General features: G+C 34.5%; 1 protein-coding gene across 1 annotated transcript in view; it reads left to right on the forward strand.

The window, feature by feature from the left end:
- LOC129001796 (uncharacterized) overlaps nt 1-17,730 on the forward strand; it is a 32,690-nt gene extending 14,960 nt beyond the window's left edge. The window contains exons 2-3 of the mRNA XM_054429238.1: nt 1,535-1,572; nt 17,044-17,730. Of these exons, the coding sequence (XP_054285213.1) occupies nt 17,046-17,705 (660 nt within the window). The 5' untranslated portion in view covers nt 1,535-1,572; nt 17,044-17,045 and the 3' untranslated portion in view covers nt 17,706-17,730. The remainder of the gene's footprint in view (nt 1-1,534; nt 1,573-17,043) is intronic.
- Nucleotides 17,731-18,149: the final 419 nt, after the last annotated feature.

Below are 18,149 nucleotides of genomic sequence, written 5' to 3' on the forward strand. Positions count from 1 at the left end.
TAATTTTGTGTTCAATGTTTTTTTTACTATACGAAAAATGTATGTCAGTTAACATTAATGTAGTATTTCATAAGGGTTGGCTACGTGTTGCGCACATTGCAAAACATATTTAAAAAGAATGGTCTAACACTAGAGCTAATTTGGTTATATCACAGAATAAGTGTATTTTTGTCATAATTCTGCGATGATTTACAAAGAATCCCCAGTAAAGTATTTTATCGGATAAAGTAGGTATTTTAGAGTTATTTACTTAATATCAATTTAATCAGAAGATACCAAACAAATTTAAACTGCTTAAAGATAAGCAAAGAAAATTACGTGCAGTAAAGAAAGTATTGGTCAAATACCAAGTAATTAACACATAATCTTTTTTTTATAAGGTAACTTTTTAACTTCAACTGAAGAAGTTCAATCCACAATACACACTCAAGCAGCGTAAGCGTTTAAAATCGATGAATAACCGGTAAAACTGAAACATCACAAGAAAGCTAAAATTAGGCGTAACACATTCACAACAATGGCATGAGAAGTTTATTGTTGGAAGAACCATCCATTGTTGGCAACCGTGTAGTTGTTAATCAGACGTGGGCTAACTGATTAATTAGCCACTGTGTGTTTCCGCAGTAATTTCTATTTGCGTTCATAATTAGACGTTTAGTCTGAATTCCCTTCAATTAACTGAAATTTCAGACCCACGCCAACGTGAATTTCGCGGTCTGACCCACACACTGTGTAATTTGATGCAGACATTGATGCAATTATGTACTAAACCTTCGAGCGTTGAGGAAGCTATGAAAGTTAAGAGGGTAATTATTCAATTTGTAACCCAGGCTGTGATAAGGTTTATTTTTCGCCTTGATGTGTTTTGTGTAATTTTAGTCATATTTGCTAGGTCTGTGGTACGAAAGATCAAAATGTGCTGTTAGGGGTGGCGTTTGTTCCACTATAGGTAGGGTTAGGTTTGGACGTAAACTAACCTAGTTTATACCCAATTTAAATTTGTTTGGTTACTTTCAACTGATGATGGTTGGATAAACTTTGAGAGTGACCAAGTATCAGGATGAGAATGGGTGGCCAAAGTGTTTCTCAACTCCGAGCCATCAAAAGACAACAACTGGTAAAATTGAAATACTACACAGGGTTTGGGCAGATGTTTATGGAAATAAAATAATCCTTGGATGGTACTTTTTTGTGTTTGGCCTCAAACGGTACTTAGGGTTGTTTTGAGAAACTTTTACTGTACTATGTGATTTCTAACAGGGTACGCACCTGGGGGGGGGGGGGTATGTAAATGGTTTTCAATTTTAGTGTTTCATTAAGTAGTGTAATACCCGTTAAAAATAATGCATTTTTGCATATACATTTTGATGGATATTTGGATTCTCCGAATAATTTACACTAAGATTTTAACCTTATTAGTTGGCACATACAATTATTTTATCAACATGATTATACTGAAGTTCCCATTTTATAGATTTTTTTTGCAAATTCAATATATTTTTACCTAGTTACTTATAATTTGCTTCTGTTACAGGTTGTGCCGGAAGAGTCTACACCGGAAGTATAATTCAGGTTGGTATCAACCGGAAACTGGCTGCATTTCCTGTAAATGTCTGCACCCGTTACGTTTAGTTGTGCACCGATTCTCATCTTTCAACTGTGTGTCTTCGTTTTACTTACGGGATTAATTAACACACAAAGTAAAGTTTCCTAGTTGTGTTGAACAGCATTTAATTTACTATGCGAGAAGTGTGCTATTTTATTAGGGCGTGAAAAATAATGACGTTTTTAAGTCTGCAAAATTTTTTTTTGATTGGAGATTGGATGTAACAAAAAGAAACCAAACTTTCACGGAGTCTATTGGTTTGTACTTTAATCATGTCATAACTTCAACTACTTTAAAAGTGTTTGATCAAAACTCTATAAAGTACTGCTCCTAGTTATAAATATTAAAATGTCTTTAACAACTTCACATTCACTAAACGTATTAAACATTTCCAACAATGCTTTTTCAACGCTAAAATACTCCACGAATCCCCTAACCTCTAGTGACAACTCGTGCACGCAATATCGATAACAATTAATCAGTGAGTTTCTAATTGTAGACTTAACATTCTACATACCACACGCCACACGAACGAACAAATCACGAATCACTTTCCACGAGTGAATGCGAAGTTTCGAATTATCGGATTGATATCGAAGAGCGTGCAACATTACCGCGATGGGCTACATTGATACACTATAGTGCGATACGATTGTAATCGATATCGATTGTTGTCAGGTGTGGGATTTCAAAGACAATCGATAACTTATCGATATAGATCGTCTGTGTGATATTCATTGGGATTGATCATTTTAGGGTTTCAAGGTCAAAAGTTCAGGGGATTGTTTGTGTAGAGATAAATAGATACTGTAATTTATTGTTGAAACTTGACCACTATGAATTTAGGGTATTGCTAGGATTTTGACTGATTGTTTGGAAATATCCTACAATTATTTAAATACTACCAAAATAATGAATTCAAGAACCTCGACTTGTTGATACCCAGGGAAAAGGAAATTAAGGTTCCAATTGTTTAAAACATAGAATGTTATTTTTTAATTTAAGCCTTTGTTATTGGGTCACATAAAATAGAAGTATCATAGTTAAACTACTCTTGATTGTCCAGTCACATTATAGAGAATCACAATATTATTTTCTTCTCAAAATAATGATAAATAAAATACTGAATCCAATTTTTACTAAACAGTTTGGTTTTGTAGTAATGTTTTTAAATATTTATTTAAAAAAACTGTTTAGGATATTCATTTAACTAAAGGATCATCATGTTTACTGAAATATAAATCGTAAAATATACAAATGTCTCATACGTATAATCAATTCAATAAATAATTAATAAAAATCAATTTATTACTCGATTTCATATTAAGCCATCAATTTTGTATTTATTACAAGCTAAAACATGAATATAGAATGAAGAGTAGAATGGATGGATGGCATGTACGGGTTTTTTGCTGATTAGCTTGTTGCTTTACCCAAAACCTATACAATTATTAAAAACATATGGCCCTTATGTCAACCCTTTGGAAGTTACATAATGACCCAGAAGTTCACAGAAAAAAATAATAACTTAACCAATATAAGTAATAGCTTAAACATTTGTTATAGTTAATCATGACAACGATTTCGAACGTGTATTTGTAGTGACTTCCGGTCACCTATTTTACCAAATCAGTATACGTGAATGATTATATCGATTGTTGGTATCGCTACCACAACAACCGAATGAGATGACCACACATGGCCACCCACGCACGAGCTTTGCTAGATTGAAGGTCAAATCTCTGTAATTTTCAGTCAAAGGTCACTAATGTCTTATTTTTCCTTGATCCTCCTCTAATATCTTCATAAAACCTGATGCGGGTGGAGACCACCTTTTGGGTGGATTTATGAGGGAATTAACTTTTATTTCGTGGTCAGTGAGAGTGGGTAAAATACGGACAAAAATTTGAGAAAGGAAATTCCACGGTTTCATTTATTCCAGGATCATAAATTGTAAAAACGATTATTTATGTCAATATTCAAACAAAATAATAATATTTCAACAATTTTTCTCATTGTTTACCATAAATAACATAATACCGCTACCAAAATAATTTAGATTAAAATTAACAGACTGTCACTTTTTTAACACCATCAAAAATCTATAGCTGAATTTAATTTACAAACGGTAAATAAATAAATTATTGTTCCTTTTTACAATACACGATTTAATGTTCTTTGGTAAATGAGTGCACAATTTGCGCAAGTTTTCGATGTGAAACGAATTCAGTGATACAACACCCTTTTACTTTTCAAAAGTTCATTTGTTTTAAAAAGCTTTACGTGTATAAAACTATTAATTTTCAATAAATTTTATATGTTGATAAATTTAGGTGACTTCAATGAAGTTCCAATTATCACTTCAGGAGGCTATTTCTATTTTAACTTATTTCCATGCCCTGTTTCGTCCCTTCTGTTGGGAGCAATTAATTTATTCTTATTGTTTACATTTTTTTTAATATAAACTAAATACGACTATAAATTATACACAAATCAATTGATATTTTTAGTTTTAAATACTTTAAATATTACAACCAAAATTACTACTTCAGAAAAAAATAACATTTCAAGTTATTTAAATCCAACAAAGGTGACAAAAGTAAATAGTTTTATTTGTAAGATACATCAGTTTAATAATATATGAATATTGTCAATTTTATTTAAATTTTCATGCCTATTTTTATCGTTAAATGTGAGCCAAACTTTAGCTAGGTTAATTTTATGAATTACTGGCATTAAAACAAAATATGTTCTACCATAGTTTCTTAAAAGCGGACGGCGCCTTCAAGACAGGCTACGCAATGCTCAGCACAGAACATTTGTGAGATTGCGTGTGTCAGATTGCAGGCACCTTGTGAGTCTGTATTATTCTCGAATGGGAGAAAATATCTCGTTAAACATTATCAATTATACAGGGTGATTTGTACTCAGTGTGACAAAATTTTTTTGGTGTAAGTACAACGTAAATGAAGTGTGATGATGCATATCAAATGTTCCAAGTCTAAAAATTAGCTTCCCAAAAAATTATTTTATGTTTTTCAAAAATAACCATGCTTTTAAACTTAATACAGCGATTTCTCAATTACCTGTATATGGATTTGAGTAGATAATGTCATTTTCGTGTTCTACATTAAATTTTGAACAAGAATAATGGAAAATGACGGAGGATCAGCTGAAAAAACTCCATTGTAAATAGATTCAAAGATAAAAATTAAGATATTTGATAAAAATTTCAAAAACAATGGTCTATTGCATTTTTCACACCCTGTATACAAGAAAGTGTCGGAATATGTTAAAAACTGCGCCATTTTATAAGCTTTCCAACCATATGCTACACTATTGAGGTTTAGATATTTTTTTGTTTGTTTTAGCGGTTTGAATACCAGAAAACAGGGAACTTTTTTACTGTTTTTACTGTTCAAGCTGAATCAAAAATACATTTTTTGCTTAATACATGCCGACTTTCTATGTTTTAAATGTTAAAGACACCATGCTTTGTAGTCTTCAAACCATTAAAGCGTACATAAGCAGACATAAACCTCAATAGTGTAGCATATCGTTGGAAAGCTTATGAAATGGCGCAGTTTTTAACATATTCCGACACTTTCTTGTATACAGGGCGTGAAAAATGCAATAAACCATTGTTTTTAAAATTTTTATCAGACATCTTAATTTTTATCTTTCAATCTATTTACAATGGAGTTTTTACAACTGATCCTCCGTCATTTTCTATTATTCTTGTTCAAAATTTAATGTAGAACACGAAAATTACATTATCTACTCAAATCCATATACAGGTAATTGAGAAATCGCTGTATTAAGTTTAAAAGCATGGTTATTTTTGAAAAACATAAAATAATTTTTTGGGAAGCTAATTTTTAGACTTGGAACATTTGATATGCATCATCACACTTCATTTACGTTGTACTTACACCAAAAAAATTTTGTCACACTGAGTACAAATCACCCTGTATAAAGCGTATTGAAAATGTTTATAAATTATGATTATATTGTAAATATTTTTAATTTAATTTCTAAACTTAAACATTACCAATACACTTTTATTACTTATGAATTTTATGTCTGTATATACAACAACTAAATTTAAAATTTGTATGTTTATTTTATTAGTTTTTAGTTCGGATGCTCAACTAACTGCCATTTTTTATTAAATACAGCTTTACAATTACTATTGCGTTTGGTAAGGTAGTTTTCTTATGTAATAATACCACCGTCACAGCAAACCTCTAAGCGGATTTCCATTAGACTAATTAGATTTTGACAAAAAAATTTCCTTAAAATTGCCAGATTTATTCCGTATTTAAATAACATAAGATTTTACTAGTACAGACCCTCATTACTGCTACGGGGAGGGGAAAGTGTTTTAGCGAATTTCGAAATATTAGGAAAATTCGGAATACATATTAGCGAATAATTTTGGTCTCTTAATCTACTGCAGAAAAAAAAACAGTTGCACACACTTACCATTGATTATACAGGCAAATCTGAATCATTCTTTTAGCGAATTTCCCATATAAGGATTAAGCTATTACTGTAGTACTCATGGTAAGACCTGGACCCGGGGCCTATTTACTTTTTCGTTTTGAGGTCCCAAGAGACCAAAAGACACAATCCGTTCAAATGCGTATATATGTGTGTCCGTTAGCACGATAACTCGAGCAAAAATCATCAGATTTTGATTAAATTTGGTATTTGGAGCTCGCCAACCAGCATGATCGGACAATGGGTACGGGGTTTATGGGGGGATTTATGGGGTAAAAATTTGTTTTTCCTATTTTTCACCTAAAAAAAACTTAAAACTTAACAAAGTCAGTACAAAATAAATACGTATTTTAAATTTATCTACTTTTTCCTTGCTTTTAGTAGATGGACATGGTGAGATTATTGGGAAAACAAACTTTTAGTACCTTCAATGCAGCGATACCGAACGCAGTAAGTATCCGTTGTATATACTGCATGCAATAGCTGAAGGAGCTGAAATAAATTGTTATTCAGTTTAGCTACTCTTATGATGAAGGTAAACTTATTAAAACACATTTTATGAACAAAAAATACATTTCATAATATATTTAAATTGAAAATGTATACACTTATTACTTTTTAAAACAATTATAAAATATAAAGCAAAAAAATAATTCTTTAATATGATTTTGTTAGAAGAAAGGTTTCATGCTAACACAATTATTCTTCAGTATGATAATCTTTTGTTGGGCATCACTCACCTTATTGAAATCACGAGAACGTAGTCCTTGTCATGTCACAACGTTCTTGTGATTTCAATAAGGTGAGTGATGCCCAACAAAAAATTATCATACTGAAGTATTGACCTCACCTAATATACCATGTCGTTTGGGAATACAATTATTCTTGTGCCGATAATATGGTATCTATTGTTACTTTAAAAAGTAGACAAGTACAGTATACTAAGCTATGAAAAAAATAAATGAAGTAGCAACCCCATGAATCATTAAACCACATTTTATTTTAACAGGGAATAAATCTAGCATTTTTGGGAATTTTTAATGAAAAATCTAATTAGGCAATTTGAAATCTGCTTAGTCAGCAGGTTCGCTGCAACGGGGGTGTTTTAAAAGCTGGCAAATTCTAGCTATTTACGTAAATCGTGCGGTAAACGTTCTGCACCCGTTGAACAGAAGACGGAACGTTGCAATGAACCAACATTTAGTCGAGTAACAAGACTTTAAATAGAAAAGCGTACATTCATTCGTACATTCATTCAAGCGTACATTCAACATAACCAACTTGTTCTTGAATTAGTTAAGCTCTCCCGTTTTGCATTTAACAATTTAAATGATTGATTAAATATATAAAACATAAAACACAGTGGATTGAGATGATTCAGAAGTAGTTGGAGCTATCTAGCGGTGAAGAGGCGAACTGTTACGAACCCTACTAAAGCTACATCTAGCGGTGATTAGGTGAACTGTTGCGGATATGGTGTGGAGGTTCATAACAGTTTGCCTCTTCACCGCTAGATAGCTCTAACTACTTAACTCATCGATCCACTGTGTTTTATTTAATTAATAAATAATTTAAATTGTTTAGTGAAAAACAGGCAAACTTAACTTATAAAAAAACCCACTGTTTATTCAAATTCATGTAGGATTTTTGATTTAAAGTGGTGTTAGTCGACAAAGAAGCCTCTGTGTCCGTTAAGTCTCGCACTGAGAGTCAGGTATCCAATACATGACAACCCCAACCTTCTTATTATTTGCATTAGTTCAAAGTAAACCTTAATAAATAACACATTGTTTAAAAAGCCGAGAGTCGATTCTTTTAGTTGGATTCGATGATTGGCTTATAATCTATATATTTAATACACAGTTGTAACACTGTTTTCTCAGTAATTACTGGACCGATTTACAAGATTTATGTCTCAAATTAAAGGGGATAGTGTGTAGATTTGCCGAACTTCCTTAGAATTTACGTTTTTTCTAAGGGCTACGACCTACAGCCCTTTAAAGGTCGAGTCAATACAATTCTTATTGAAGAATATAATGCACAGCTTATAAATTATTCGTCAGCTGTTTAATGTTTGTCAGACATTTGTTATTATTTTTATAACCTCACTTTCGGTATGCAATTATTAAACTTGGAGTTTCTGTATATAAACACACGATTTTGATCAAGGAAAGTGTATTTTAACTTATTTTTGAAATGTTTTAGTTTTCCTGCAAAGTGATCTGAAGGAAAGTGGTAATTGAGTTTAAGTTTGAGTATGGAATGTGAAATAATACCCATAGTAGGGAACGGAAACTTATTGTTTTAATCAATATAATTTATTCTCTATAGGCACCAGAACAATCATAGGGAAATCCGCTTGCAAGTTGTACAGATAATTGCTAATGATTGGTAAACATACAAACATTTTATAGTAGGTGACAAATCTTACTCAAGATCAGTGTTTGACGTCCAAATTTTACCTTCTCGAGATGGCGAGTACGCTGGGATATGTGGAACTACAATTTATCAGTGAACTAAAATACCCAACTATATTTTTTCGAGTAGGCCTACACAGGGAAGTTGCTTGAGAAACTGTGACTTACGATTTCGGTTCTGGCGAATAAGTATCTGACTTGATGTTTAATGGCAATGTTGACTCGGGTCATTATAGCGTTATAAAACTTTATCATTAACCCCAGGATGTGAAAAGTACAAAAAGAAAAAAAAAGGTAATCATTAACCGGGCGTAAAGAGACATACAGAACGAAAAAAACATGTAAAGAACCATCGAACTGAAAAGGTAAGAGCAGTGATGGCGTTAAATGTGCTCTGGAAGTCCCTTTTAAAAAATACAATTTTTTTAATTGGGGTCGTTAGATTGGATTTGTCAGTACTGCAAATCTATGAATTTTGAGTCAGAACTGACTAACTGGGACACAAGAGACAAAAAACTATTTGAGTAAAATATAAAACAAATCTGCATTTGAAATGGCCAGTTCTAAGTCTCACTTGAATCAACATCTTTCTGGTAGTGGTAGTCTACATAGTTTTAAAATCCACGACTCCTTTTCCATCAAATTGGACCGTTAATACCCTCAAACATTGAAGAAAGTATGCCCAACTTTATATATACGACGTAAACACAGCTTTTACTCACAGTATGGGTCAAAGATTCGTGAAATGCGACCAACTGCTGATGCGTGATTTACATGTAGGCTAAGTGACTATCTTTATTCCATACAACAAATGTAACAAATGTAATTTAAAAAAACGACGAATATAGGAATATACTTGAGCAAATTATCTAAATAGCATAAATAGCTACTTATTAGGTTATCAGCATTGCCCAGTTCGTATACTATTTATTTTTCAAATGAAACTCGAATTAATATAAAACATTCATTTGGTTTAAATAATATATCGGTTTGATTAACATAAAATAGTTTATACAGGCAAACTATCAGTTCTATTTCATGTAAAAAATTAAACAACCCCTAAATAAAATACAAAGATAAAAAGCATTTGATAAAATTATTATTTCTTTTATTGCTGACAATATTCCCGTGGCGGAGCACGGGCGGTTAACTAGTCTTACTAATATTATAATTGTGAAAGTTTGTTTGTTTGAAGTTCAATCACGCCTTACCTACTGGACAGATTAGGCTGAAATTTGGCATGATAGCTCACATTCCTGATTAACATAATAGGCATATTCTTATCTCAAATATCCTTTCGGGCTCCGCCCCAGTGGGTCTGTGGTTCCCCATGTTAACCTTATGTGTATTCATATTTAAAGGGAATAAAAGAATTTAGTCAGCTGTTTCAACTTAAAAATTTGGTTCTATGGTATACAAAAAGCATTAAAAGTTATAAGATTTACCAACGGGGTGCACTAATATTACTTTTTTTGCACTTATGGAAACAGCTAATTTGAACTAAGCAAAAAAAAACTATGATATGCAATGAGATCTGTCAAAGTAGGATTGTTTGCAGTTACTTTTATGTTTTTAATTTCATGAATCATTTGTGATATTTCACGAATCCTTAATAATTTATTTTTCTCTATTGTTTAGGTGGTAGAATATTATGGCTATGGTAGATGTGTACTATATACCGTAAATTTAAAGAAGCAAATTTTATCAAATCGTGTCCACCCCCATTGCAAACGCATAGCTTGAGTATAACTGCAATAAGCATTTTATACTTTTTCCAATCCCGTACGAAGGACACACTCTACTAGTATATCAATATATCCTTTCTTTATTCGCACTATCTAAGGAAGGGGTAAGAGCGTCTTCATTAATTCAATACTTGAAGGCTGTTAATCGTACCCCTCCTAATATGATGTCGAGGAGTGGCCAATTAACATACTGTATCAGTAAACGCGACGATGATTTTCATACATCACCTGCTTCTCGTTTGCTACTCGTCGCGTCGCTTTTCGATTTGCCATTTGGCATGATTCATCAATCAGCTGATTTACAACGCTTGTTCATGTATCTATGCGCACGTTTGCGCTTGCTCAGTACCGTAACGGACCACGAGTCGCTTGCGCTGTAGGCAGCACGCATCTCCCATACATGGTCAGGTCAGAGGTTACCAGACAAGAGAGAGGAATCCGCGGGAGTCTACATATGGAAGTGGCGGGAATATGTGTCACGTGATAGGGGCTAGTGTACACTTGTAGGGTGCAAAATAAATTGTGTAAAACTGCAACCAATGTAAAGTATAAATAAATACAAAAAGACACATTACACATTGTGAGACATAACACGTTCGCTACCGATTGCCACAGATGCGACGCTAGGGTCATTGCCATGAACCAAGGTATACATATTAATATTAAATCTAGGACGGATGTCCCTTGGTAGTACACACAGACCAGGGGCCAGTGATGCAGCAAAACACAGTTTTGCCAACTATCATATGCCCATCATCATATCCCCAGACGAAGTGACGCACACATGTGACAGACATCCATGTAGACCACTGCAGAGAATAAATTCTGGGCCTTCAAATAGACCGTTACTAAGATTTAATAGGTTTTAGTAACATTGGGACATCGACGCAAATATGCGACACAGTCTATTTCAATGTGACCAGCCGACCCATATATGCGTCGCTGTGTATAAATAAAAAATAGTACTATTGCGGTAGCTAACGTGTTAAGAAAAACATAACAATTTCCCAACAATAAGTCCCTTCTAGGAAATTAAGCTATATAACCAATCATGGAATGGAAAAGATGCATTCAAATTTTTTAAGTGGACGATAGATTCAAAAATTATTCAATGGCTATTGAAAATACTGATATATTAATTTTTTTACCTAACAGCTTGATTACTCATAGAGTCAATGGTCTATATTAGGTGCATAGCTAAGCGTTAAGGTAGTTTTGTTGTGGTCCTAAAAAAAGTCACTTTGTTTGCATATTTGCTGCTACAGTGGTATCCAAAATCTTTACCAATCCGTGATACCAAAACAATTATGTGACACCAAGTGCATATAGACAAACTATCCTTCGAAACCATTAACAAACTCGTTATGACATTACAAACCTTAATCAGCACTTTTTACAATCCTACTTTACTGGCCACAAACCATAATTGTCGCCGATGGTCTGTCCGCAGACGCGGGAGCGCGAGCGCGGGAGATTGATAGTAACAGCTGATCGGTCCATTGTTGCCAGCTGTAAACCTAACCTAACAGCAGCGCTACATTTATGGCGCTGTAATAGCACGGTTGTCGGGAATATTTTATCAGCTCTGGGCAAAAACTGGACGTCGTTGGGTTAAAACACCGGTGCTTCCCGGTGGCGGGCTAGATGGATGTGACAGATGGAAAATCGTTCGACGAGTTCAATCATTATGATAAAAGCTCAGTGGTATTAATCAAAGGTAAAATTTTGGCTTAAGTGTACGGCTTTATGTACCAATTTCAGCTAAAAGTTTTTCGTCCTGGATTTTTCCTAAAAATGCTTTTAGGCCTCAACATCTGTTGTAATGTTTGTTTGTCGTGTTTTTGGATCAGAGGTGAAATATGTTTATGGTTATGTTATACGTTTTTCTTCTTTTTTCTTAAGAGTATTAATGAAAACGATCAAATATCGGTATAAGACGTTTGAAACAGAATCACCTATTGCCTGTAACGTGGCTTTCAATCTAATTTTAGTATGCTTTTTCTACTTTTAAACAAAACTTTCTTTTTCAATGGCATTGATCTTGAAATAGTGGTACCAAATTAATCAAAATAAATACCCATTCGTTATTTAGTCTTTCATACAAAAGTCAATACGATTAGCCATAATTTTGTTGTTGTAATTTCTATAGAGAGTAAAATTGAGAGGATGACGGTGATGTACACTAGCTTTGTTTCTAACTTTTAAGATCAGTGGTTTTCTTCACTCGGTTTCACTTTAAGCTGTATTCAATGACAGACGGGCAGTTTCATAAAAAAGCTACCGGGTTTTTTTTCGTCAAACCGGAGACCTTTTGATTACTAGGTAATCAATATACTCAGATACATATATATTTAACCAACCGAGCAATTAATATTCAGAATAAGTGTTCAATGTACAAAAAATAAATAGTTTAAGACACAAAAATTGCAGCAAAATATTCTTAGTATTCAACGTAATAAGTTTTCAATGAACAATAAAATAATGCTCCTAACCGTGTAAGTACTTGATTCGTTTTTTCAAGATACTAACCGAGTATTTTGCCCAGTAATCAATATACAATATAATCGTTGAAACTGACCAAGAATGTCTTCACATCCCAGATAGTACAAAGACGTCACAGCTGTACTGGAAGCCATATTTGAATTCGCCGCCGCTGCCTCCTCTCGGTCAACAGTCGGAAATTGGCCAGTTTTTCCATCGTGAACGACGCCAATGTGCTACTGTCAAGGTCGTAGTCTGTCATTGTCGCCGACCATTCATACAACTGGAGGTTCATTCGTCTCTGTATGGGATTGAAATGTTCAAGTTGCAATTGAAGAATTCCTGAATATGATTTTGAATGTGCAGCATAGTGGGCAGCTCGAAAGCGACTTTCTCAATACATTTTGTTCAATTTAATTTTACGAATCTGAGAGATTATTGCAGAGGTTCAGCTCTAGGTGACGGGAGTTGATTAACACGGAAGGATATATCTTCATAATAGACCTTCTCCATAATTTTTTTGTAGAACTACAGCTGTATATCGATTCCAGAGCACCAGGTCTCGGAATTTCCACATAGCTTATAGAACGTGGAACCTCTCTTCTGGAGTCATGGATTCAAAGCCATCACTAAAGACTTTTATCCATGTGATTATTTCATGGCCGGACAGTCTATATCCTACATTACGCTCAGATCTACCTATGTGGACAACGAGAAAAGTATAGATCACTCAAACGATGACGACATTCACATGCCCTTCCATCAACAGCCATTAGAATGTAAAAATATTTAAATAGTTCAAGCAGTAGGTTCCTCCGAGTTTCTACTTCCTTCTTTTCCTCACCAGGGTACTTGAAATTGCAGGATTGTTTTGGCTCTACGGTAAAAAGTGTGTACCCAGTACATTTTTCCCACCAGGAAAATATAGATAATGAGTCAAGGGATTTTCATATATGACGATGATGACTCGTGATATTTCCCTATTACACTTCTAGTTTCAGAGAGAGCAGAGCATAATTCTTTGAAGATGGTTAAAAATTTTAAACAGTGTCATGATAGTTCGTAAAAACTATGCGATCGTTTCTGTAGTGTTATCAACAATCTTGCACAAACATATTTTGAAAAAACATAGTAAAATATCACTTCTTTGTGATAATATTTAGTCATATGCAACACGTAACACCCTTTCCTTGAAACCTTATCTGTGTGATTTATATTTAGTAACCGTAGACTTTATTATACATGTAATTTTCTGTTAAAATAATTTAAATCATTTACATTACTGACTAACCATTTCTCCAGATTCTATCTCATCTGCTCTGCATGTACCTTTTGGCTACATCAGATCCAATGCATTACCAGGATGTAATAGCATTGACTATATACCATATAGCATTGGTAATCTATGATAATATTCATTTGTTTCCTAAATAATTAATTTCCACGCTTGACTAAACATTATGAAGGACAGCTTGTTGCACAACTATCTTATTCGTTTAACTTCACAAAATATTTTCTGATGTGTAAAAGGTAATTTCTGATTTGTAATTAATTTATTTTGATGTATTGTATTCATATGTATTCATATTATAAGGGACGATTATTTCGAGCTTATAATGGAATTGGTGTAATTTCAATGAAATTAGGACTACAGAGGTGGGGAGAAATCCTATTTTTCATAGGAGTCTTTGAAATATAGTCTTTTTCAGTTAGCTTTGAAATATATTGTTTAGACCAAATAAATTTACTGTTTTTGAATCCCTACTCAAAATTATGATAACGAGCCAATTTTATATTTTATCATGCAATGAAGTACGTTATATACCTAACAAATCCTCAACAAACCAAAGACCCAATTAGTACAGATTTTCAGATTAGCAAATCACGCATTCATCCTTCACCGAGTCCTGGAAGATGGATGGGCGACAATTGCAGAATAGGAAGGGTTGAAGGATCTAAGGATAAAAGGATTGAAAGCGCTCGAGGTGTGGGAACTGGCGTGATTCATTATGAACTCTCAGGCACAAATCAAGTCTCCAGGAAAGGGAAGGATCAGGACTACCGAGGCGGATCTCTGCGGCGGTACCGTTTACCACTGAGCTGCCGATGCCTGAATCACCAAACAGTCTGGCTCAGTTGGACTGGAGAATAGTGGTCATGTAAAAGGGTTTGATTATGTACATCATTTCTATACAGCCAATTTTTTTCTATTAGTTCATTTAATGGTATAGTTTTGAGAAATTCAGATGCTCCTTTGTGGTTTGTCACTGGACCTAAGAATATGTGACCATTGGATGTCCTTTGATTTGCTAAAGGGCTGATATTTTGCATTGGCAAAGCCGTTCTCATTCAAACCCTCGTCTTCGTATTGAGATACGCACTTTGGATTGTTGTTGCCGAGTGAATTTAATTCCAAAGAAATTGCAATAAAAGTTCTTTATCACAGATTGAAACGTATCATGGACTCCTGTATCGTGTCCTATGTGATGCAACATTTACTCCTCAAACAAATATGCAAATATCTTGGGGTATTGAAATTAAAGAAATGAAACTGATAGGTTGGTTTAAAGGTGACTTTATTCATTTCACTTGATGGAAAAGAATAGAAACTGCACATCAGTGATAGACTGAACACAAGGATGCCATAAGTTAATGTTGAATGTGTATGGTTTACTCGTTTTGATTGCATTAGATAGATTTCGTTATATTAGGAACTACTCAACATTCAGTTGTTTTAAAAGATTACTTTCCTAAAACTGTGTCAAGAAAATTACGTGAATAAGGGGTTTATAGTACCCAAACTTAATATTAGAAGTAAAATAAAACCAATTAACTAACCATGTGATATGTTTAATCTATAAAGGTTATGCTATATGATGCTTTGTTTGAGTTTTACCAAACAAAACAGTTCACTTTAAAACATTTTGGCAGAGGTGAAAATTGCTAAAACTTCAAAACAGCCTTAAAATCCAGAGATTTCAGAAGCGGCAAAGACAAATTGGTAACTCATAGTAAAAGCATAACTAAGTTTCAATGTTTTTCCTATATAAACCAACGATGCAAAAAGTATTTATAGTTTAGCGAGGTTTGTTTCTAGCGTAACCGGCTGCCAAGTGCCGTAAAGGGGCAGAATTAATTGCCACAATTAGCAACAATGGGCTGTAAATACTGCAGAGAATGTCGACTAAGAATGCCGCCATAGAGAGATCGGGAAATTCCGTCTGTCTTCGGAAATCTTCGGAGCCTTCGGGAGGGGTTATTGGGACCATTAAACAACTAATAAATTCCAAATAGGGAACGTCTTTGAAAACCTGTTCTCCTGTAGATGAGGTGGTAAAATCCTGGTGTGAAAATTGTACACGCTGTTTGTTTGGTGCATCCAGAAATTCTGGGATATGGGAATGACAAAGTTCTGAACACTTGAGCCCTGAAAAAAGGAAATCCTTCACTTCAAAATTGTATTTCTTGGTCAACTTCTGTTTAGTAAAATGATCGGCTCCCATCTCGTTGAATATTTTACAGGTTTTTTTCTGTATAGTGTATGGACATCTATGAATGTATATTCATGAAAATTGTGCATAGACAAATTCAGTAACATAGAACATAATAATTACACTGCAATACTAGAAGTTACATTTCCATATTAATGTTTTGAGGTGACTTATAATATGAAGGAAATACGATGACCATTCAACTGTGTTCTATGAGGAATCTGCTGCAGCAGAACCACAAGTACAGGAACGGATTCAGTGTGTCATGGCAATGATGCTACACAATACAACAGTATCTGTCTTATCGTTAAACATTTTTAATTGGCTGATTCAAGCTACATTATGGTACTTACCATACTAACTACACAATACAACCAACCCAAAATTTTCTTTAAGACTAGTACTTAGCCTATTTAGTATAGCATATATTGTTGTTAGTTTGCTTTATGATGTCCACCTGTTTTCATGGTCAGAGTTATTTTTATCAAAGAATAACTAAATTTAAATATTACCTTCGTCAGCCAGTTCCTATATTGTTATCAACGTTACAGCCATTTCAGCACCACTGTGCCATCATCAGACTGTTCAGCCAAAAGGCGTCGTTATCTGGCAGAACAGTCTGATGATGGCACAGTGGTGCTGAAACGGCCGTTTTGGCAACAATACAGGAGCTGGCTGACGAAGGTGATATTTCAATTTAGTTATAAAACCAGCTCAGGGGCTAGAAAATATGGATTATAAAAGAGTAACAGTTGTACTTTTTCTCAGCTATTTGTTAAAATGTACTATTTTTGTTCCAGAAATGTACAAAATGTGGCTGCTGGTACTGGCGATGACGCTCGCAGTTGAAGCATTTCCAAGGAGATTCAGAAGAGAAACGGAAACTCCTGAAGAACCCAAAAAATCCTCAGATCACAGAAGGGGCAAAGCCCTTGGCTACTACCAGCCCTCGTATATGAACAACCCCGTGATGTTTGACCCCTCAGGGCTTCTCCAGTACGAGGATGCCCTTGCAGCCGCTCTCGCTTCAGCCACCTACTCAGAAGGAGGGGAAAACGAGGAGAACGAAATCCTTTCAAGGATGCGTCCTGGGTCGAAGAAACCTGGAAACTCTCCGATCTACTACATACGGCTTCCACCTACCCCTTACATCTACATCCCCGGGGTCGGCTACGTCTCCAACCCGCCAACTCTTCAGCCACCACCGGTAGTCCAGAGGAGGCCTGACTCACAATTCCTCAACGTGCCTGTCAGATTCGTCTCCAACGGGAAGCCAACTGGAGTGTACACACTCGAAAACGATCTGGGTTACAGTCAGTCATCGTCCCCACCTAAGGATTCTCCCATCACTACTTTAGACAAAGGTCCTTACGTCTTCAACGGAAGACCTACTGATATCTACTTGCTGAGGGATGCTTACAATTCACTCTACGCTGATGCCCTGACAAATTTCTATCCTTGATTACGAGAATGTTGAGGACTTTTGTTGTGAGACAAAAATCTTTGTCACACTTACGAAAAAACTATGAGTGTTGATTTTAAAATGTACAGTACCGGTACTGTAAAATAGACAATTCTGTTTGATAAAAACATTCTTAAAAATATTCAATAATTTACAAAAATTTTTAATTCTTCAATTTTTTGCAACTCTTTTACAATCTCTTTTGAAAACCCTTTGAAATTGACAAACTAATTGACAAAAATCTAACAACAATAATTCCTTGTCGGCTCCTTTTGAAATTAATTCCAACGATCGAATGGAAATGGACCTGTCAATAGGCATTATCCCTTTCTCGACACCTAATGGTAATTGTGGTCTGTCAACGGTCGCGATTTGTGGAATCGTAGCCAAAGGTTGGAAAAATGACTCCTGCAAATTGTAGGCGTCTGGAGTCTAATGATGGGG

This window comes from Macrosteles quadrilineatus, unplaced genomic scaffold, assembly GCF_028750875.1.
Source record: "Macrosteles quadrilineatus isolate MER2022 unplaced genomic scaffold, UCM_ALF_1.0 Scaffold_8__2_contigs__length_117827958, whole genome shotgun sequence".
Classification (NCBI taxonomy): Eukaryota; Metazoa; Arthropoda; class Insecta; order Hemiptera; family Cicadellidae; genus Macrosteles; species Macrosteles quadrilineatus.